The sequence below is a fragment of the Schistocerca americana genome, chromosome 2 (genome assembly GCF_021461395.2).
Source record: "Schistocerca americana isolate TAMUIC-IGC-003095 chromosome 2, iqSchAmer2.1, whole genome shotgun sequence".
Classification (NCBI taxonomy): domain Eukaryota; kingdom Metazoa; phylum Arthropoda; class Insecta; order Orthoptera; family Acrididae; genus Schistocerca; species Schistocerca americana.
In genome coordinates this window covers 416,477,200-416,502,194 of record NC_060120.1, presented here as the reverse complement: position 1 = coordinate 416,502,194, position 24,995 = coordinate 416,477,200, and the positions used below count along the sequence as shown (strand labels likewise).

The 24,995-nt window shown below is 40.1% G+C and overlaps 1 protein-coding gene across 1 annotated transcript in view; it reads right to left on the bottom strand.

Annotated features, from left to right (window-relative positions):
- Positions 1 to 24,995, bottom strand: part of LOC124593676 — a 422,343-nt gene that overhangs the window by 118,225 nt on the left and 279,123 nt on the right. The window contains exon 21 of the mRNA XM_047131970.1: positions 22,863 to 22,973. Within this exon, the coding sequence (XP_046987926.1) occupies positions 22,863 to 22,973 (111 nt within the window). The remainder of the gene's footprint in view (positions 1 to 22,862; positions 22,974 to 24,995) is intronic.

The following is a 24,995-nucleotide window of genomic DNA, read 5'->3' as shown; positions in this document are numbered from 1 at the left end:
CTGTTGGTAAAGTTCGTAGATTTGTTCCATCCTTCTGAATCTTTACACAACACAGATTCTGAATGGAGAACAAATCTCCAGTTTATAGGAAATCATACAGAATATCTCACCATTTGCGACCACTAATGGAGGAGCTTACCAACCAACAACTGAAAGAAGGTGCATTAGGGAAAGTAACTGTCCCTATGGAATCACCTAAGAAATCATTGAACAGGATTAAGAAATACAGGTTCTGTTGTGACTATCATTATTTAAATGATAGACCAGTTACAGATGCGTAACATATACCAAATACAGCAGAAACATTAGATAATTTGGGACAATGCAAGTATTTTTCAAAACTGGATCTAAAAAGTCATTATCAGCAGTTGCAAGTAGTGCTGAAGGACTGACCAAAGACACCATTTACCATCCCCTGGTGGCATTAACAATATCAATTGATGCCTTTTGGGATTAAAAATGCACCAGCCACATTTCAGTGATTCTTAGATAGGATGTTTAGAAATCTGAAGCCACGTCGCTGATAACAACCACCTTCCATCCAGCAGTGGTTCTAGCCTTGTAATTGACATGAATAAAGGAGTATTATAACCAGGGACATTTTACTGATGGTTCACAATATGATTCGAGTCACCACCACCTCCACAGCCCATGTCTAAGTGGAGAGGCGCAGATCCATCCCGGTTCGCCATCAGCCAATCCACCCACCACTGTAGGGCTCATGTCCTGGCTCTTATACCCATTGTGCATTACAGTGGTTGTGCAGTTACAGATGATGTGTTTATGGAGATACGAATGTTTGAAGTAGTTGCAAGAGTTCAACATGACATCATCTGTTCCTTTCATGTCAGTTTCAAGGGAAAAATTGAAGATTGTCATGTAATGTTCTTGAGCTTTTACAAATCTTCTTCTTTCTGCATGTATTATGCATATGCCAGTGATGTCCTCTCAGATACTCTCTGCATGTATTATGCATTTGTCTGTGATGTCCTCTCGGTTACAAATATTCTTGAATGTTAACACAACAATAATGGAAATTCCTGAATATAACAATACATAAAGTAAGGGAAAGGCAACTACTCACCTATAATAGACTGATGTGTGGAACACAGAAACATGTAAGAGCAAATATTGTACCTTTTGAACTCTTGCTCTTTTTCTAGTAAAAGTATGCACATTCAACACTCAACCACACAAACAACCAAATGCACAATCCCATGGCCGTGGAAGACCAATTATGGATTCTTGATTATTGAAAGCATTTGCTTGCACTGAAGGAGGTGGAGAGTACAGCACTGCATCTGCATGGCAAAACTGCACAAGTAGTACTCGCAGCCCATCACCTGCTTCATGTAAGCATGTGGGTGCATGCACTAACTAATTTCCTCACTCGGTATCACGTTGTTCCACTCGGTATTGCATGGTGCTCACTCACTGAATGCAAGGCAACAGTGCATGGGCCTGTCATGTGGCTGGAAAACCATGGACTCTACTTGTTCATCACAATGTAGTGGCACTAATGGGCCTGGCAAGCATTGGAATGCATTTAGAAATATAATTCCTTTTTAGGTGTTGATTTCCCATCTTTCCTAAGGAGACAGTGAATGCTGTATACCTGAGATTCATCAATTATTACCACAGCACCTGAGTATGATTATGTATAATGAAACATATGATATCAATATAATGGAAGGAAACATTCCACGTGGGAAAAATTATATATAAAAACAAAGATGAGGTGACTTACCGAACAAAAGCGCTGGCAGGTCGATAGACACACAAACAAACACAAACATACACACAAAATTCAAGCTTTCGCAACAAACTGTTGCCTCATCAGGAAAGAGGGAAGGAGAGGGGAAGACGAAAGGAAGTGGGTTTTAAGGGAGAGGGTGGAGTCATTCCAATCCCGGGAGCGGAAAGACTTACCTTAGGGGGAAAAAAGGACAGGTATACACTCGCACACACGCACATATCCATCCACACATACAGACACAAGCAGACATATTTAAAGAGATGGGCATTATCTCTCCCTTAAAACCCACTTCCTTTCGTCTTCCCCTCTCCTTCCCTCTTTCCTGATGAGGCAACAGTTTGTTGCGAAAGCTTGAATTTTGTGTGTATGTTTGTGTTTGTTTGTGTGTCTATCGACCTGCCAGCGCTTTTGTTCGGTAAGTCACCTCATCTTTGTTTTTATATAATGAAACATAAAATGATAGTTGAATACTGAATGTTACCGAAGGTCATTGATTTAGTTGTGGAGCTCTATGAATTTGTGAGAGTGAAAGCTGATGAAATAATGCTGGAATTTAATCTCCAGCTAAAATCACACTGACATTCAGGCGTATTTTGGAAAGAACAAATGAAACACATTCAAGTTGATGAGCATGATAAGTGATTATAATTACCTAATTTACTTATTATTACCAGGAAAACTTAAGTCCAGCTACATTGTAGGTTCTCATGAGTAAATCGAACAAATGAACTAATAGGAATCATTACAGCTGATAACATTAAATGCAGTGACCACACAGAGGTGCGCAAAGTGCAGAGATGGGCATTATCTGAATAAATTTCCATCTGGATAATTATTCGAATAAGTACATAATCCAGACAAACATATTCACAAATAAATTATTTGTAACTTAAAGAATGAATAATGTAGAATGCCACTGTCTTTTCTTCATCTACTTCTTGTACCGAATTCTATGACTAGTGTTTATCCCTTGAACAGTTACAACTTGACAAAACAGTTTATTAATGGTTTGTATAGAAACATGCCTCTGCAGCTTCCAGGCTATGAAACTAAAGGTTTGGTGGTTGATCCCCCACTGGTCCTACAATTTTCCCTGTCTCTTACTGCTTCTTTCACCTCTCACAACAACAAAAATGTGTGGTCAAGTTGAGACATGTTTTGGAGTACTCTACTTGTTGAAATGTAGGTCTCCTACTAATTGTTTTTGTGAGTCAGTTCTGAGGTAGGAGGAAGTCAAGGGCACAACACCACTCCTAATAAAGCACTGCCATGTTTAAACAAACCTTTCAATTGAGTAGAATTTTACTTGCTTTATAACATAACAAATGCAACATAAAAATATTTATAGGAAGATGGCCTTAGGAGTTACACTACCTATGCGGCTGCATTCAACTTTCTCCGCACCTGTCAGTACTTCCCCCTCCCCCTATTAATATCCACAAGTACTCTACGTAAGTAGTCAAAGATGAGAATGCAACTGACAAAAACTTTTAATCTTCAACACCTTTCCTAGATTGCTTACACTATCAGATGTGGCGTTTCTTCGATATAATTACGCAGTTTATACTTGTATTATGCTACAAAATGAGTCAACCAAGCAAGAATTCGGTGGCTGATGACAACTTACATCAACCAAATTTTAATCTAAGTTCCAATGTTTGAGGAATGCTGCTGAATGTCCAAAGTAATTCAAAAATGTTTTAAGTGACCCTGAGTAAGTTTCCCAGTAGAAGATGGAATAGTTCTTCAATGTAACATCCGTCTACAAAGTTACATAGGGATTTGAGAGTGAAGAATTCCAGACAAGGCACTGAGTTTATGTTATATAAATGTTCATGATGTAGTAGCTTGTCCATGACCAAGGGAGGCTTACAAAAAACTACAGACATATAACAGCCAAAGAAAGGACGAAGAAACTGGGTCACAAATTCAAATGATGTCATGTCATAAAAAGATGACTTTCTTTTGAACATGACTTTTATTTTGGTGGGGAGGGTGGGAGAGGGTGTGGGGATGAAAGGAAATATGGAACTGCAATGAAATACTTGCAAAAAAACTGACTGCAGCAGAAGAGATGATCTCTCATATTCTGCCGACAACGATTGTGATTCAGAAGTCATACATCGCTATCCTCAAATAATGACGATAGACAACGATTGTGATTCAGAAGTCGTACATCGCTATCCTCAAATAATGACGATTTTAGGAGATATAATACACCAACATCCCCCTTTACACTTGTAGAACCTAGTTTGTTTAGTGTGTCACAACGGCAAATCTTAAAAAGTCAAATACCTTTCTGATGAGACGTTTGAAAAAAGAGCTTTTCTCACAACTGATTTAAAAGCAACAAAAAATACACTTGTTTAATAAATGCCAAAGAAATGGGGCAATAAATATCATTGGATTTCAAGTTATCTATTATTTGTACAGTTTTTTATTCATGCATGACAAAAAAACCGATTTTATTAATTTAAATGAAAAATATTTCGATTGCATATTTTTATTTGTTATTCGCAAATAATGAATAGTAATTTTTTAAAACTATTCATCATTAATAAATGGGAAAGAAGGAGGGAAGTGAAGTGCAACGGGCAAGCACACGCTATGCAGCTCATGCGCGAATGAGTGTGAGCATGTGATATTCACATGGCTGTGAACAAGTATTTAGCATCCAAGTGGCCACTACCAAGCACTCACTCGTGTTATTGGGCAAAGACCCACTAGTCATCTTTGGTAATTTCTGCCAACATTCGCAATGTGCATTCATGCTCTCTCTAACACACAGCAGATGCATGGAGACCAAACATATAGGCCATGTGCTTGCTGTGCTTTAGTGAGGAAGACACAATGAAGGGGTAGCAGAAAAGAGGCAGGTCTTTCAACATACACTATGTGATCAAAACTATCCGGATGACTGTCTAAAAAATGACTCACAAGTTTGTGGTGCCCTCCATCAGCATTGCGGGAATTCAGTATCATGTTGGCCCACCCTTAGCCTTGATGACAGCTTCCACTCTCGCAGGCATATATTCAGTCAGATTCTGGAATGTTTCTTGAGGAATGGCAGCCCATTTTTCACAGAGTGCTGCACTGAGGAGAGGTGTCAATGTCAGTCGGTGAGGCCTGGCACGAAATCGACGTTATAAAACATCCCAAAAGTGTTCTGTAGGATTTGGGTCAGGACTCTGTGCAGGCTAGTCCATTACAGGGATGTTATTGTCGTGTAAACACCCCCCCCCCCCCCCCCCCCCCCCCGCTCCCCACAGGCCATGTATTATGAACAGGTGCTCGATTGTGTTGAAAGATGCAATCGCCATCCCTGAATAACTCTTCGACAGTAGGAAGCAAGAAGGTGCTTCATACATCAATGTAGGCCTGTGATGTGATAGTGCCATGCAAAACAAGGAGTGCAAGTCCCCTCCAACAAAAACACGACCACACCATAACACCATCGCTTCCGAATTTTGCAGTTGGCACTACACACGCTGGCAGATGTCATTCACCGGGCGTTCGCCATACCCACACCCTGCCATCGGATCACCACATTGTGTACCATGATTCGTCACTCCACACAACATTTTTCCACTGATCAATCGTCCAATGTTTACGCGCCTTACACCAAGTGAAGCATTGTTTAGCATTTGCTGGCATGATGGGTGGCTTATAAGCAGCTGCTCGACCATGAAATCCAAGTTTTCTCACCTCCCACCAAACTGCCATAGTACTTTCAGTGGATTCTGTGATGTGTGATGGTCTGGACAGATGTCTGCCTATTACACATTATGACTCTCTTCAACTGTCGGCGGTCTCTGTCAGTCAACAGACAAGGTCGGCCTGTACGTTTTTGTGCTGTATGTGTTCCTTCAGCATATCACAAATAGTTGATCTGGGGATGTTTAGAAGTGTGGAAATCACATGTACAGATGTATGACACAAGTGACACCCTATCACCTGACCACGTTCAAAGTCCGTGAGTTTCACGGGGCACCCCATTCCGCTCTCTCATGATGTCTAATGACTAATGAGGTCGCTGACATGGAGTATCTGGCAGTAAGTGGCAGCACAATGTGCCTAATATGAAAAACGTATGGTTTTGGGGGTGTCTGGATACTTTTGATCACATAGGGTATGACTCAGCAACTGCACAACCAGACAAAAGGAGTACAGAGGGTTCAGCATAAAACAGATACAGAAAGAGGGAAAGGTTGGGGGAAAAGGAGACGAAGGTGAAGATAAAGACAGTGACAAGGAAAGGAGAGTGAGAAAGAGAGAATAGTGGAAAGGCGGGGAGGGGGGGAAAGAATGTTAATAAATGTTTTCGAATATTCTAGGATATTCTTGAATGCAACTTGGAAATGTCACACATTCCATTGACCTGCACTTCATGAAAATTGCCATAACTGATGAGTTACGCAACATGGTAAAGAGAGAAAACAACTCATAGAAAAAGGGTAGTCGCTTATAATGATAAACCACATAAACAAGAATGGCTGTGTGACTGAACAATTTTAGCAATAAAAAATTACGTAGTTCAACAAACAAATCAGTGAATACAGAATACAATACCAGGGGAAGAAAAAATATTTAGATCTATTTATATGACAATGAATCAAAACAGAAGTGTAAACTTCTCAACATAATTCCTAAATTCACATTATGTTCCTGATAAGTAGTCACAAAAAATCTTTTAAACACCACAGAAGCAGAAATGTTAACCAGAAAAGAAAATAACAAATAGGTGTTCATACCACAAATTCCACTTGTTACAGTTTATGTAACATTCAGTTTTCTAAGGCTCTAGTTTCTAGTGACTCTAGCATATGGTACGAATATCAGTAAAGCACAAGGGCAAATAGTCTAACAGTGTGGAGGGAATTTAAAAGAATAGTGTTTCTCATACCAGCAACTATACATAACATGTTGGCTTCTAGGATAACGACAAAACTTATTCATCTTTGCACCTGAAAGCAAATTACCAAATTTATTTTATGGGAATATACTTTGAATAAGTTAGATGCTACATAAATTAAATGATTACCTGCAATATCGAAACTGAACTCCCTTTAGTGGACTACAAAAATCAGATTAAAAACTAAACTTAATAAAGCTATTATTGAGCCAATTACCGTCTTAGGTACAGAATGCTGGACAGTTATTGAGAAGAACCACAAGAAGATCAGAGCTACAAAAACTGACTTTCTAATACACGCATTAAGGCTCTCCTGTTTGGAACAAAGAACAAATGAGGTTGTACGCAACAAAGATACCCTAATGGATGAAATAGAATGCAGACAACTATTTCGGTTTGGGCTCTTAATGACAATGGGACAAGAAGGAATACTTGAAAGATATTTGAATACAGACCGACAAACAAACTGTACAGAGGAAGACCATGACTTAAATGGATTTGTTGTTGTTGTTGTTGTGGTCTTCAGTCCTGAGACTGGTTTGATGCAGCTCTCCATGCTACTCTATCCTGTGCAAGCTTTTTCATCTCCCAGTACCTACTGCAACCTACATCCTTCTGAATCTGCTTAGTGTATTCATCTCTTGGTCTCCCTCTACGATTTTTACCCTCCACGCTGCCCTCCAATACTAAATTGGTGATCCCTTGATGCCTCAGAACATGTCCTACCAACCGATCCCTTCTTCTGGTCAAGTTGTGCCACAAACTTCTCTTCTCCCCAATCCTATTCAATACTTCCTCATTAGTTATGTGATCTACCCATCTAATCTTCAGCATTCTTCTGTAGCACCACATTTCGAAAGCTTCTATTCTCTTCTTGTCCAAACTATTTATCGTCCATGTTTCACTTCCATACATGGCTACACTCCATACGAATACTTTCAGAAATGACTTCCTGACACTTAAATCAATACTGGATGTTAACAAATTTCTCTTCTTCAGAAACGCTTTCCTTGCCATTGCCAGCCTACATTTTATATCCTCTCTACTTCGACCATCATCAGTTATTTTGCTCCCCAAATAGCAAAACTCCTTTACTACTTTAAGTGCCTCATTTCCTAATCTAATTCCCTCAGCATCACCCGACTTAATTAGACTACATTCCATTATCCTTGTTTTGCTTTTGTTGATGTTCATCTTATATCCTCCTTTCAAGACACTGTCCATTCCATTCAACTGCTCTTCCAAGTCCTTTGCTGTCTCTGACAGAATTACAATGTCATCGGCGAACCTCAAAGTTTTTATTTCTTCTCCATGAATTTTAATACCTACTCCTAATTTTTCTTTTGTTTCCTTTACTGCTTGCTCAATATACAGATTGAACAACATCGGGGAGAGGCTACAACACTGTCTTACTCCCTTCCCAACCACTGCTTCCCTTTCATGTCCCTCGACTCTTATAACTGCCATCTGGTTTCTGTACAAATTGTAAATAGCCTTTCGCTCCCTGTATTTTACCCCTGCCACCTTTAGAATTTGAAAGAGAGTATTCCAGTCAACATTGTCAAAACCTTTCTCTAAGTCTACAAATGCTAGAAACGTAGGTTTGCCTTTCCTTAATCTTTCTTCTAAGATAAGTCGTAAGGTCAGTATTGCCTCACGTGTTCCAGTGTTTCTATGGAATCCAAATTGATCTTCCCCGAGGTTGGCTTCTACTAGTTTTTCCATTCGTCTGTAAAGAATTCGTGTTAGTATTTTGCTGCTGTGACTTATTAAGCTGATAGTTCGGTAATTTTCACATCTGTCAACACCTGCTTTCTTTGGGATTGGAATTATTATATTCTTCTTGAAGTATGAGGATATTTCGCCTGTTTCATACATCTTGCTCACCAGATGGTAGAGTTTTGTCAGGACTGGCTCTCCCACGGTCGTCAGTAGTTCCAATGGAATATTGTCTACTCCGGGGGCCTTGTTTCGACTCAGGTCTTTCAGTGCTCTGTCAAACTCTTCACGCAGTATCATATCTCCCATTTCATCTTCATCTACATCCTCTTCCATTTCCATAATATTGTCCTCAAGTACATCGCCCTTGTATAGACCCTCTATATACTCCTTCCACCTTTCTGCTTTCCCTTCTTTGCTTAGAACTGGGTTTCCATCTGAGCTCTTGATATTCATACAAGTGGTTCTCTTTTCTCCAAAGGTCTCTTTAATTTTCCTGTAGGCGGTATCTATCTTACCCCTAGTGAGATAGGCCTCTACATCCTTACATTTGTCCTCTAGCCATCCCTGCTTAGCCATTTTGCACTTCCTGTCGATCTCATTTTTGAGACGTTTGTATTCCTTTTTGCCTGTTTCACTTACTGCATTTTTATATTTTCTCCTTTCATCAATTAAATTCAATATTTCTTCTGTTACCCATGGATTTCTACTAGCCCTCGTCTTTTTACCTACTATATCCTCTGCTGCCTTCGCTACTTCATCCCTCAAAGCTACCCATTCTTCTTCTACTGTATTTCTTTCCCTCATTCCTGTCAATTGCTCCCTTATGCTCTCCCTGAATCTCTGTACAACCTCTGGTTTTTTTAGTTTATCCAGGTCCCATCTCCTTAAATTCCCACCTTTTTGCAGTTTCTTCAGTTTTAATCTACAGGTCATAACCAATAGATTGTGGTCAGAGTCCACATCTGCCCCTGGAAATGTCTTACAATTTAAAACCTGGTTCCTAAATCTCTGTCTGACCATTATATAATCTATCTGATACCTTTTAGTATCTCCAGGGTTCTTCCATGTATACAACCTTCTTTCATGATTCTTAAACCAAGTGTTAGTTATGATTATGTTGTGCTCTGTGCAAAATTCTACAAGGCGGCTTCCTCTTTCATTTCTGTCCCCCAATCCATATTCACCTACTATGTTTCCTTCTCTCCCTTTTCCTACACTCGAATTCCAGTCACCCATGACTATTAAATTTTCGTCTCCCTTCACAATCTGAATAATTTCTTTTATTTCATCATACATTTCTTCAATTTCTTCGTCATCTGCAGAGCTAGTTGGCATATAAACTTGTACTACTGTAGTAGGTGTGGGCTTCGTATCTATCTTGGCCACAATAATGCGTTCACTATGCTGTTTGTAGCAGCTTACCCGCATTCCTATTTTCCTATTCATTATTAAACCTACTCCTGCATTACCCCTATTTGATTTTGTGTTTATAACCCTATAGTCACCTGACCAGAAGTCTTGTTCCTCCTGCCACCGAACTTCACTAATTCCCACTATATCTAACTTCAACCTATCCATTTCCCTTTTTAAATTTTCTAACCTACCTGCCCGATTAAGGGATCTGACATTCCACGCTCCGATCCGTAGAACGCCAGTTTTCTTTCTCCTGATAACGACATCCTCTTGAGTAGTCCCCGCCCGGAGATCCGAATGGGGGACTATTTTACCTCCGGAATATTTTACCCAAGAGGACGCCATCATCATTTAATCATACAGTAAAGCTGCATGCCCTCGGGAAAAATTACGGCTGTACTTTCCCCTTGCTTTCAGCCGTTCGCAGTACCAGCACAGCAAGGCCGTTTTGGTTATTGTTACAAGGCCAGATCAGTCAATCATCCAGACTGTTGCCCTTGCAACTACTGAAAAGGCTGCTGCCCCTCTTCAGGAACCACACGTTTGTCTGGCCTCTCAACAGATACCCCTCCGTTGTGGTTGCACCTACGGTACGGCTATCTGTATCGCTGAGGCACGCAAGCCTCCCCACCAATGGCAAGGTCCATGGTTCATGGGGGGGGGGGGGGGGGTAAATGGATTTAAGGGATGAAAATGAAATGTCATGTGACGAGGGCCTCCCATCGGGTAGACCGTTCGCCTGGTGCAAGTCTTTCGATTTGATGCCACTTCGGCGACTTGCGCATAGATGGGGATGAAATGATGATGATTAGGACAACACAACATACAGTCCCTGAGCGGAGAAAATCTCTGACCCAACCGGGAATCGAACCTGGGCCCTTTGGATTGACAGTCTGTCGCACTGACCACTCAGCTACCGGGGGCGGACATTTAAGGGATAGAAACTAGTATGACCGGTTCAAATCTGACCACTGAAGGCATCCAATATAAGTTATTATGGAGGTTGAGATGTGGCAGGAGCTGTAGGACCCCAGTGTAAATAGAAATTTGTTTCCAGTTCAGAATACAAGTGAAGCAGGTCCTATTCTCTTAGTTACTTTATAAATTATGTAGAAAAAGAATTAAAAGGAAACATTATCCTTAAGAAGGATATGGCATTAAGAAAACGAAACTGTCAAATGATAACAGTATTCATGGGAGGGAGTGTCACAACAGTATGTTATATCTGTAGAAAATATGTTTCTTCTATACAGTACCATCACACAACAATATTAGTAAACATATCATTTAATTTTTCGTCTGTTGGCCCAGCTTCAGTGGCCTGTATAATGATACTGGAATCATCAGAAAAAGTGTTATTTTTACTTTATCAGTGTTAAATGGGATGTCATTTATTCAGAGAAAGAATACAAGTGGACAAAGTATCGAACCTTGTGACATGCTGGTTAGGATCTGCTCCCAGTTAGAACATTGAACATTGTTCTGCATACAAATTAAAAAGAATTGCCTAACACTGCTCACAATTAGTAAAATATGAACTAAATTAGTTAGCAACTGTACCTTCACTAATATAAAATTTGAGTTTATAGAGGATAATGTTTAGATTTACACACTTGAATGTCTCAGCAGACATCACAACAAATTATGGTGGTTGTTATTTTGCATAAATTTTATTGTGTGGTTGGTAAACTGATCGATAGCATCTACAGTGGAGAGGCTCTTTGGAATCTTAATTTCACCCATTCAGAAACTTATTTTTGCAGATATGGTTCTAGAACACAATACAGTTATGTGACTATATAAGTGATTCTATTTGTGAATGTGGATACAATGTGTATGCAGGTGCTGAAGTAACAGTTAATTGTATTGAAAATTGGCTTAAGTAATTTAACACAAATATCATTTTCTCACAATCAGTTTTCTGTTTGTTTCCAAGTTCTGGGTGTATACGGGGACAAGGAAAAAAAATTTCCGGATACCCCGTTTAAAAAATACGCGTTTTCCCTGGCGAAAATACACTTTTTCCGTGCTAAGTGACAGTAGGTTTTCCGTAGATTTTCCCTCGGAACTGTAAAACTGATCAATCCTTTGAATGGTTAACGTTTTATACAATCGCGTAGAACTTCCCGGAAAAAAAAGAAAAGACGGGGCAGAGAAGGTTTTTCGAGAGACTTAATGAAAAAAAAAGGAGAGAAGTTTTGGAAAGACCTTTGATTTGCAGCAACATATATATACGCTGCATATTTTCGTATTACGAAAGTATAAATTCGAATTGCACCAAGCACAGCGCGTTAGTTTCCGGAGCGTCGAAACCGAGGTTGCGATGTCCTTTTGTAAGCGAGTCATATCTCAAGCCATGAGATCTCGCCAGTCGATGACAGCAACTATTCAGAGCATAGGACATGTGTTATAGTGATGGGGAGCTCGTGAATGAGTCGTTCAAATGAACGCTTCACTCCAGTGAAGTGTGAACTAACCACTCAATTTCAAAGAACTGGTACTTCAAACTCTTCACAGATAGCACACTCCACACTTTTTTCTAGTTCACTCACTCTCTTCCCCTCTCCCTCCACCAGTACATCGGCGCTACGTCACTCATTCCCCCTTCACTTCAGTCCTCCCTCTACTGCCAGTCGACGAATCGCGCGGTGTTTGTGGAGAACGATAGGGTTAGTAGGGGTATTGCTGCTGAGGGGCGAGGGGAAGGTAGCGTCAGCTAGTGATGGGGAGCTCGCGAATGAGTCGTTCAAATGAACGCTTCACTCCAGTGAAGTGTGAACTAACCACTCAATTTCAATGAACTGGTACTTCAAACTCTTCACAGATAACACACTCCACACTTTTTTCTAGTTCACTCACTCTCTTCCCCTCCCTCTCATCCCATTACATCGGCACTACGTCACTCATTCTCCCCTCTACTGCCTGTCGACGAATTGCGCGGCGTTTGTGGGAAACGATACGTTTGCGATGGGTTGTGGATGTGAGGGGCGAGGGGAAGGCAGCGTCAGCTGCTTCCTGCAGTGCTGACATCATTACCCGTGACTATTTGTGCAGTTCAGTTATACTTTGCGTCTACCGGTAGCCTACCGTTGGCAGCGCTTGCTGACAAATGAATATTACAGATACAAATGAAGAGGCTGGCTGTGTGAGCATGCACAGCCAACATGAAAATAAAAGGTTTGTTAATAACACTCAAAGAGGGATTTTACCTGAAATCGTGCTAATGACTACTGGTGACAGTTTACGTTTTGAATCTGGAGGGTTATTATTCTCAACAAAAATAAAATCTACAGGAAAACTTCTGAATCATTACTTAACGTAGATAGATAGACTTTGTGACAGTGGTAAACATACTCATTCTATTTTGGATTAAATTTTAAAAGGAACATAAAATTGGACTGCATTTCGTTGGTAGCCCTAGTTTTCAGTCCATGAATACAACAAATAATGTTTCACTTGGCAGATAAAGACTTTTTTGGGCGCTTCATGAGAAAATGTCGAGCAAAATTAAATGTAATACCTTATTTATATGTGACAGGCTTCTCTGTTTATCTTTCCTTTGTCCCCTTCGACCACGCTCTATTTAAGTTAGCTCAGACTCTGTAAGAGTGTAAAACGTTGCGTGCACGTTACTGCATAGTTCGGCCATCTGTTGGTAAAATTATGAAGTATTACGAAGCTTTATTGTACGAGCGAGGCGAAGCGAGCATAGCCGCGGCGAACTGGGCAACTTTGCCAGGCTTCCGTACTTCATGAATGAACTACTTCATTTGAACGCTTCACGGCAAAGAGTGAAATGAATGAAGTAGTTCACGGGAATGAACGAGTTCGACCCATCTCTAGCGTCAGCTGCTTCCTGCAGTGCTGACATCATTACCAGCGACTATTTGTGCAGTTATACTTCGCGTCTACGGGTAAGCTACCGTTGGCAGCGCTTGCAGACAAATGAATATTAAAATACAAACGAAGAGGGTGGCTGTGTGAGCACGCACAGCCAACATGAAAATAAAATGCTTACCTTGTGAGTCTGGGACTGAAGCATGCGTGGAATCCACGCTTGAAAGATAATCGTTCATGTAGGAATGTTTATCTCGTACACATAATTGAAATAGTTACACTAAATGTGAATTTGAGGATTGTCCTAATTAAATTTTAAAAAATACACAAATATATTTATGAATAAACATCAACGGATTTGGTGAATCTTCAGAGATTTCCGTTTAAAAACATGATTTGTTCCACTTTTTTCCCTGTCAGGCTATTTCTTCTGTCAGTTATAAGGTGTCCTGCCTTCGAGAACACTCTTTCACACGGCGTGGACGTTGCGACAATACACAGTCGTATTTTTGCAAGTTCAAAGAGCGAGGGGTATACTGACAGCCGTTCAGACCACCACTGAAGTGGATTGTCTTGTCTCTGTAGCAGGGGCTCTTGTAAGTATTTGTCCACTTCCACTATTGCAGCAGCTCTCGGGTGTGGATTACTCTGCAGCCTGGAAAACACTTCATCAAATTCGAGCCAGAGACTGGAAGTTGATTCAGTGGTTGGAACTGAGATTGTTGCAGTAGCAGTGGATGTGTTCGTCACAAATTTCTCACAGTGCCTGATCAGATTTAATTTCACCTTCTCAGCTGAATTTTTATCAGAAAAACCATGTAATTTGAACCGAGGATCCAATGCAGTTGCTTCCGCGAAAATGGAATTTTCCTCTTATATTTCTAAATCGTCGTTTTAGGTCTTCAGCTAACTTTTCAGCCATCTGTTGCACGTCTACATGAATTTCAGTGTTATTAACAAACCTGCAACACCATTTTTTCAACGAGCGACTAAGGAGTATAACTTTAGAAGCAGTGACAGCATTTTCACTTGACATTTCCTCAGTGCAGTCTTTGAAAACTTTCAACAGGTCAAAGGCTTGTGTTACACTTCCAATGTCCTCTGCAGTCAGATTTGGAAGATCCGGATAATTCAGAGTGATAACTGTCATTAGGGAATTCTTAACCTCGATTATTCTTCGCAGCATATCATAGGTTGAATTTCATCTTGTAACAGTGTCCTATTTTAGTGTCACAACTGGCTCTTTTAACTGTTCCTGCATCTTTTTCAGTTTCGTGCAGGCCTGCGAACTTCTTTTAAAAAACTCAACAATTTTTTTTACTTTATTCAGAATGGGTTGAATGTGCGGAAGCCCATTCTGAACAATTAAATTGAGTGTGTGCGCAAAGCAGGGGATGTGTTTCCTGGCTGTGAGTCTTATAGCTGCCACAATATTAGCAGCATTGTCGCTGACAACACACACGACTTTTTCTTGTATGCCCCATTCCCTTGTGACACGTAGCAGTTCTTCCGAGAGTTTTTCTGACGTGTGCCTTTCGTCGTATTTAAATCACTCTAGGAGGGAAGACGCCAGCTCCAGGTCTTTAACGTAGTGTTCTGTCACCGACAAATAACTCTCATTTGTAGTTGAGGTCCACCCATCCATTGTCAGCACAACCGCTTCCGCAGAATTAATTTTGGCTCTCACCATTTCTTTCATCATGGCGTACTGTTGTTGTAGCAGCGTATTGGAAATGGTCTTCCGAGATGGCATTCTGTAAGCACCATTCAGTTTGCCTACAAAAATTTGGAAATGTTTGCTTTCCACTATGTTGAAGGGCAAATAATCCTTTACAACAGTCTGCAGAAGTGCGAAATCTATCTCCTGATTTCTTTTGTTAGAAAGAGGTTTCGGAAAATACATGGGTAATGTTCCGTGATATTGAGGTTTGCTTTCTGATACTGAAGTGATACTGTTATTTTCTGGCACCAACTGCTGTTCGCTTCTGGCATTTGCTGATGTTGGATCCGGATTGTCCGGGTTTTTTATCCAAGAAATTTCGGAAGATGCAGGAGCAGGGGGCGCTAAGCGCCTGACTGACAATGACACTGTTGGATGCAGCACTCGAACATGACGCGCTAGATTAAATGTATTTCCTCCTTTATACCAAATACACTTAGAACAATAATTGCACTTTGCTTCCCATCACCTAAATCGGCGAAGAAACCCCAAAGCTCACTACTTTTACGCGACCGCGAGTTGCTAGCCATTGTATAAGAGCGAACAGACACAAAAACTGCTTTCCAAAGAAAATAAAGAGGGATTTTACCTGAAATCGTACCAATGACTACAGGTGACAGTTTACGTTTTGAATTTAGAGGGTTATTATTCTCAACAAAAATAAAATCTACAGGAAAACGTCTGAATAATTACTTAATGTAGGTATATAGACTTTGTAACAGTGGTAAACATACTCATTCTATTTTGGATTAAATTTTAAAAGGAACAATATTGGCCTGCATTTCGTTGGTAGCCCTAGTTTTCAGTCCATGGATACAACAAATAAGGTTTCACTTGGCAGATAAAGACTTTTTTGGGCGCATCATGAGAAAATGTCGAGCAAGATTAAATGTAATACCTTCTTTATATGTGACAGGTTTCTCTGTTTATCTTTCCTTTGTCCCCTTCGACCACGCTCTATTTAACTCTCAGACACTGTAAGAACGTAGAACGTTGCGATCACGTTACTGCATAGTTCGGCCATCTGTTGGTAAAATTATGAAGTATTACGAAGCTTTACTGTACGAGCGAGGCGAAGCGAGCGTAGCCGCGGCTGAGCGGCGAACTGGGCAACTTCGCCAGCCTTCCGTACTTCATGAATGAACTACTTCATTTGAACGCTTCACGGCAAAGAGTGAAATGAATGAAGTAGTTCACGGGAATGAACGAGCTCGACCCATCTCTAATGTGTTATAGTCAGCCAATAGCAAGATCACTGGTTATGTAGCGCGAACACACAGGAGGAAAATTAACGGTTTACATTAATGTACACAGTACCATATATCTACAAGAAAAGCTAAGCTTTCACATATAACATTGGTCTCTAAGATTAACACGCTACAACAGAAGCTAAGCTTTCACATGTAATATTGATCTTTTTTTTGCGAAGAATTACAGTCTGCGCCCTACTGCCTTTGACATATTTTTGCTATTTGCAGACGCTTGTGTGTGCACGGTGTTTTGTTGTTGTTAACTGCGCATTTCCTTTGCCACTAAAGTTTTATTTTTTTCCCCTCTCGTTTATATTTTATTGCTGCAGTATTTCTCCAGTAGCAGAATACAATAACATCTTTTGCTAGAGAATCAATTCTGCAGTCAAAATTACAAAAATGTAACTGAAAGCTAAAACAACGAAAAATTCCCGGAATTCCGAAAAATTCCCAGGTTTTTCCCGGTTTTCTCCCGGATGAAAAAATTCCTGGGTTTTTCCCGGTTGTCCCGGGTCGTATACACCCTGCAAGTTACGGTAAACATGCAAGACAGCTGGCATCCAGCAGGCAATTGGGCATGCACTTTGTTGGAGTACTATTTATTTATATGTCAGCTTTTGTTCCCCTTCCTCTCCTCTTTTTCTGGTTTGGAATACTTCACCCAAATCTTCCTTTGCTCAATAAGCTACTTCCCTAAAACTCTGTCCATATTAAACCCTGTAAGCACTAACAATTGGCAGTTTTCACACTTTCCACATAAAAAATCTTTATCCACGGATGCCACATGGGAATTATAGATACTTAAAAATACTGATAACATTGTCAAAGAAAGTACTCTGACCATATAGTCCATAGGAAGAAAGGCACATCATTTTGGCCTATTCCCAAGAAGACACTGATCAATACTCCCTTGGAGCCCAACACCACACATATTGTGAGAACTTTAATCCATACTTTGCTAGAGCTGCCACAACACCCTCTCTATGTCATATTGGGATTTTAAGCTCTGTTCCTGACCATGTAGAAAAATAATATTCAATTAAATAAAGTCCAGCTTTCAGTAAGTACACAGACCACTCTGAGTACTAAATATGAGCAAGTGCGATTTTTTTTTTAGAAAAATGAATGTTCAGAAGTTTGTTTATATTATGTTCATAAATGTGCCTCACTGCCATACAAATTTCACTGTCATTTCCATACAATGCAAGCTGCTGGTAGATATTTAGCAGATAAACTTTTCATTGTAGCAGTAGTATCAGGTGACACCCCCTTCCCTCAAATCTCCCTTCTGTAATAGAACTACAAGAAGCTGGCTCTTCCTTCTGCAATACAGCAGAAGACTTTGAAGGAATGTAGCCACTGCATATGATTGCTGGCAGCAGTGGTCATAAGAATGTACAGTTGCAAGAAGACCGGGCTCCAGATGGTCACGTGGCACTACCGAGAGGGAAGACCATCATGTTCGGTGCATTGCTCTGGTGCACCATACAGCATCTGCAGCAGCAATTTGAGCAACAGTTAGTACCACAGTGACACTAATAGCTGTTACAAATCAGTTTCTTCAAGAACAGCCCTGAGCCAGATGCCCACCGCATGCATTCCACTGACCCCAAACCACCACCATTTGCGACTTCAGTGGTGTCGAGAAAGAGTTCATTGGGGACAGAGTGGGGATCTGTTGTGTTTTCTGATGGAAGATGATTCTGCTTCAGTGTCAGTTAATGCAGTGTGTTGGTTAGGATGCCAGTTAAGGGCTTGCAACACTACACACTGGACCTGCACCTGGAGTTATCGTCTGGGCTGCGATTTCGTATGACAGCAGGAGCACTCTCATGGTTATCTCACACAGCATGACTACAAAATTGTATGTCAGTCTGGTGATGCAGCCTGTTATGCTGCCATTAATGAACAGCATTCCAAAGGTGTTTTCCAACAGGATAACACGTGCCTACATACCACTATTGTAATCCAACATGCTCTACAGTGCGTTGACATATTGCCTGGGCCTGATCAATCACCAGATATATCTCCTCTTGAGCACATATGGGCCATCATCAGACAAAAATTCCAGCATCATCAAAAAATGACTTATCTCAAGCTTACATTAACCTGTGATCTTGCAATGATAATCACTTAAATATGTTTCTTAGGCAAATGCATTCCTAAAATTTCATTACGCTACGGTAATTATTTTTTGGTGTTGCCGTTATTTCTGTCAATGTATATGGATAGTCTATGTTGGAAACCAATAGCTAATATTTATATTTAATCAATTTTCTGACAGATTGCTGACACCTTTTATTTCATAATTTTATGAGTAACTGTCATACTCTCATCTGTACTCACTGACATGCACAGTTATCGCTAGGGATTTCAAATCTAAAGTATTACAGTGTTAATGCATCTATTAGCTTATTAGTTGATGTAGAAATGATTGTATAATACAACAACATTACTTTTATTTGATTTATAGGAGTCTGGAGTAAGCAAAACAGTGGGTGGCTCCCAACTATCAGATCTACTACTCTCTTGTAAAGCAGTAGTTAACAGTATATTAAAGTGAGGCAAGAAACAAACTGATAGCAGTGCAAGTTTAAAGTGCGGGAAAACATGCTCTAGCCCCTTTATTTTTTGTCTTTATTTACATATTTTTCATTGTTATAGCTATTATCTTTTACTCATCTTCTTTCTCTTACTTCTGTATTTATCTTTGTAGGCAGTCTACATACTAAGGGCAAACAGGACTTGTGTGCAACTCTGTATTGTTCATTTGCAGTGTGGTAGGTGTGTGTCAGGTACAAAATGGAATCTCAATACAGTATAATAAAATCCCTCTTAAGACAAAAAACAAAATTTTCCAAATTTTGTTATTAAACAAAGGCGGGTCTTTCTCATCGCTGACCCACTTTCTTGGCATATACAGGGTGTCCATAATTAAAATTCAAGCTTCAAAATGCTGTAGAAAGAGACCAACTGCTCCGAATGACGTCAAATTTGAACAGCATATTACTGATCCGGAGGAAAAGTCATGGCACAAAAACAAAATTTTTTCATAAAAATCTGACCAATAGATGGCGCAGGAGAAAGAAATGCCATAGTAGAAAGAGAAATGGACATACATGGCCTGGATATTCTAGGGGTTAGTGAGACTCACTGGAGAGGGCACGAGACCAAGAGGAAGAGCAGCAAGCAGATGGATAGATCAAATCAAGAAGATCTCTGGTCTACCTCTTCAGCATGCACTAAGAGAAGCTGGTAACCATCCGGGATGGAGACGCTTGGTTCATGGGGTCATAACGCTCAGCAATGAGCACAACGATTTATGAGATGAGATGGTGCAGTAAGCAGCAGAATATGCACACCAACAGATGTGCAGCACATGGCTGTTCCCTAGTTTGTGTCCGAGACACCTAACATGACAGTTTCCAAGGAGGACTGTGCGCTACTGGTAAAGCTCTTTTACAATAATGACGACTCTGCAGTAGCCCTGCAGGAGTTCCAGGCACTCAAGGGTATGGTTAAAGGTACTGATCTGATGTCTGCTTAGCATCTAAAGAAAATGATTAAAAAACTCAAAAGGACACATTCTTTTTAAGTGCACTGTGGCAGAGGGAGGAAAGCAGCTGATCCAATGTCTGCGAAGATGTGGCCACAGAACTGCAGCAGGGGTTGAGCAGTGGGTGCAAACACGTAGTGTACAGGGAATTGCCCAAACACTGGACCTGCCTGCAAGCATTGTGCATATAATCCTATGGAATATCCTGTATTGCTGTCCATACAAAATCACCCATTCTCAGAAGTTGCTTCCTGCTGACCTGCCAGTGAGACTAATCTTCAAAGGAAAGCAGAGTATGGATGGGGGACGGTAAAGTCCTGTTTGTGGGAGCATACAGGGATGAGGTGGAAAGAGGGTAGGGCAGCTGGTGCAGTCAGAAGGTTAAACCGGGTTTGGGGGGAAGGGGTGATAAAGAGACCGTAGGTGTACTTGTGGAGTAGAGGGCTGTGGAGTGAGAACAGGTTCCCACATGAGCAATTCAGAAAATCTGGTGTTGATAGGAAGGATCCATATGGCACTGGCTGTGAAGCAGTCAATAACATGAAGAATGTTGCGATGGGCAGTGTGCTCAGCAACTGGATGTTCCAGCTGTTTCTTGGCCACAGTTTGTTGGTGGTCATTCATATGAACAGACAACTTGTTGGTTGTCATGCCCATGTAGAATGCAGCACAGTAGTTGCAACTTAGCTTGTAGAACACATGACTGGTTTCACAGGTAGCCCTGCCTTTGATGACTTAGGTGATGATTGTGACTGGACTGGAGTAGGTGGTGGGAGGATGCACAGAACAGGTCTTGCATATAGGTCTATTGTAGGTATATGAGCTATGAGGCAAGGAGTTGGGAGCAGGAGTTTTGTAGGGATGGACAAGGATATTGTGTAGGTGCAGTGGATTTCTCATTTCAGGGCATGATGAGTGGAAGTCAAAACCATGGTGGAGAATGTGATTCAGTAGCTCCAGTCCTGGGTGGTACCGAGTAACGAGGGGTATACTCCTCTGTGGGCGGATGCTGTGACTTTGGGAGGTGGTGGGTGCCTGGAGAGATAAGACATGGGAGTACTGTTTCTGTACAAGATTAGGAGAGTAATTAAGGTATCTGAAGGCCTCAGTGAGACCCCCGGTATGTTTTGAGAGGGACTGCTCATCACTATAGATGCGACAGCCATGGGTGGATGGGCTGTATCGAAGGGACTTCTTGATGTGGAATGGATGACAGCTGTCAAAGTGGAGGTATTGCTGTTGCTTCATAGGTTTGATGTGGATGGGGGTTCTGATGTAGCTATCTACAAGGTGGAGGTCAACATTGAGGAAGGTGGCTTGTTGAGATGAGGAGGACCAGGTGAAGTGAATGGGGGAGAAGGTGTTGAGGTGCTGGAGGAATGTGGACAGGGGGTTCTCAGACACAATACAGATCACAAAGGTGACATCAGTGAATCTGAACCATGTGTGGGGTTTGGGATTCTGGGTATTCAGGAAGGATTCCTCTAGACTGCCACAGGGTGGTGTTAAGGGTGCCCACTGCCATGCCTCAGATTTGTTTATAGATGGTGCCTTCAAAGGAGAAGTAATTGTGGGTGAGGACACAGTTATTCATGGTGACCATGAAAAATGATGAGACATAACATATTGTGGCAGTAAAATGGTTGGTTGTCGATCAAACCTGGCTAACAGTATTTATAAGAGACTTTTGTGTAGACAGTCACACTGGGCAAATGTGATTGATGGAAAATTGAATGCAAGTGTTTATCAAAACACATTAAAAAATACCATGTTTCCCACAGTGTGGCAAGAGTTTAGAATCAAATATTTTTGTATTATAATGACATTATTCCAGTGGATCTCAGTGATTTCATCAGATGATGCCAATAAAAATTTATAAAATTTTGATGAAGCAAATCTTGGGATGGTGACAATTGTTAGTGGAAGATGCTAGTATAGGGGTTTATATTTGTAGCAAAATGTATGGCACATAGCAGATGAGCTTGAATCTTTATCATATCAACAATAATGGCTCAGATTGAAGGCTATCAAAATGGGCCACATTAATTAGGTTCCTAATTGAAAAAAAAAAGAAAAAACCCACTTCCCCTTTCAAAGTGCCTTTTTCCTATGTAGTTGAAACTATTTTAATGTGATCAGTGTCGAATTTCATGTTTTGCTGTAGTTATATCCAAATGTCTTGGTAAATTAAATTATCAGTTAAGATGTGTATAACATTTCTGATAACCTATTGCAGAAAGAAGAAATAGTAGCAATAATCTTGGTGTTTTTATGATACTCTCAGTGTTCTTTGCTCAGACAATTCTTTGCATGTACAGATTTTCCAGTTGTCAAAACTAAATTTCTGTTGATTGTTGCCTTTATAATTAATAAGAAAACACATTTACATGTCTGACATGTATACGATTTCCTTCTTTGATATAGAATGTCACCTGTAGTTTGTTTGAACCCTATTCTCATGATATGGCTTGAAAGTGGGTGTAGTGCAACAATTGAAATAATGAATACATTTTCTCTTAGCATGCGTGCAACTACATTGCCGTCACCCCCCCCCCCCCCCCCCCCCCCCCACACACACACAGAGAGAGAGAGAGAGAGAGAATGTTTTCATCAGAGGAAGAAGATAAGTTGGTAACAAGTAAAATATAATACTCCAGATTTACAAAATTAACCACAAAATGAGACTGAATACTCACCTGAACTATTGTTCCAGTAACTAATGATGTGTCCACTTCCTGGGGGAGCAGATGATGTTGCCCTTCTTTATCACTCAATACATCAGATGATGTTCGTTGAGGTGAACTTGACTGGAAGTTATGTGAAATTAATACCATACTACAATACATTGAAAATAGAGTATGTAGGCTAACAACCAAGAAATAAGAGAAGTAGAAGTATTTGAAAAAAATAAGTATTAAGCATAAGCATGTTATAAAAGCTCATTACATTCCCTTCTTACTCAAAATTAATTATGTATCAATTTCACATTCTAACACATCAACTACAGTAACTTTTACAACACTGGTTTTCTCTAGTCATTTGCAATCTTCAGACACATGTTCACACTTGGAAGGGTAACATATCAAAAACATCTCTGCTAATCTGCACCATCATAGCCAGAAGAATTGGAGATCCAACCCAGAGACTGGCTTAATGCAGCTCTCAACATAGGTATATCCTGCGTGGGTCTCTTCATCTTAACATAACTGCTGCAACTAAATCCACTTGAACCTATTTACTGTAGTCAAACTTTGGTCTCCCTCTGTATTATTACCCCCCACCCTTCCCCTCCTTACTGAATTAACGATTCCTTCATGCTTCAGGATATGTGATCTCAACCATCCTGTTCTTTTAATCATGTTGCGCCATAAAGTCCCTAATCTTCAATCTTATTTGGCACCTTTTTATTAGCTGTATTCAATCTACCCATCTAATCTTTAGCATCTTTAAGCAACACCACATTTCAAAACCTTCTGTCCTCTTTTGCTTAACATTTATCATACGTTTTTAATTATTAGTTTCTCCATATTTAGAGAGTGCTAGTGTTTACTTGTTTCACCTTCATATAAAAGTACACTCAATATAAACACATTCAAAGACTTCCCAACACTCAAAAAAATTAGGTTTTTCTGTTTTTGGAAAAGCTTTTATTGCTACTGTCAGTTTGCATTATATAAACTCTTTACTTCTACCTTTGTCAGTTATTTTAGTACTTAAATAGCAAAAATCGTCAACTGCTTTTAGTACCATCATATGGGGTGAACTTGTGTAATTCTGGACTTTAAACTTCGGTATTTTTGAAACTAATAAAATTAATATATTGGTTTTTCTTTCAGAGCATGGGTACTGAGTGCTAGTAATAAAAGTTTTGGTTTTTGTTACCATTTGCTCTAATAGATAGGAAAATTAAAAAAGAACTGCATCATTCAAACTCACCCCACCTGGGGGTGCATTTGACTGATTATCTGTTACATGACAACTGTGGATTGTTAATGACTCTAGGGTGACCAACTGTTCTAGAATTTTATCAATGCTTGTAAATTAAATCTGGCATTGTAATTAAATTTTTATGCTAACATCAGAGTCACATACAAAAAAACGTGTACGGACAAAAAATGTGATCATAAAATTGGTTTTTGAAATCCCACAGAAACACGCGCAAATTTGTGTCCACTGTTCACTGAGCCCTGACATGGCAACTTCAAAAGAAACATGCCCCTTCTTCCAATTGTTGGGTTTGAAAAATTTTCTGCAACATCTGAAACCTCAACCGGTCATTATCATCAATTAAAGGCTGCACAAACAAAATAACATCTAGCAGTTCTTGGCATTTTGTAAGAAGTTTACCTCCTTGATGTTCACTGTTTCCTTGGAGCAGTATTGAACTAACGCCATTTATCTGTCAAGGATTGCCTTTGCTATATGTATTGAACATCTAGGGCTGAAGGCAGAAAACCTCCCATTCTCGCAATCTATTGGACTGGTCAGGAGAGCCCCTTCTTCTTTACCACTAAAAATTGGCTGGTAACCTTGTGTTTTACCATAATTATAAATCCTGTTTATCAGTGGGCCTTTTGGAATTTTATACGCTTGGCTACCATTGCTAATGTTTAGTTTTCAATTTAAAATTTATCTGACAGACAGTCGTGAAACTATTGATTGGCGACTCCATGGAATGTTCTGTGCACCACAACCAGATAATGGATATAATTGGAAGGAGAAACAGCATTGGTCATATTTTTTTGTTTTATTATCCACAAAATCGATTTTCGGTCACTTAGTGACCATCCTCAGTGCTGTAATATACAATTAAAATTGGTAGGCACTGG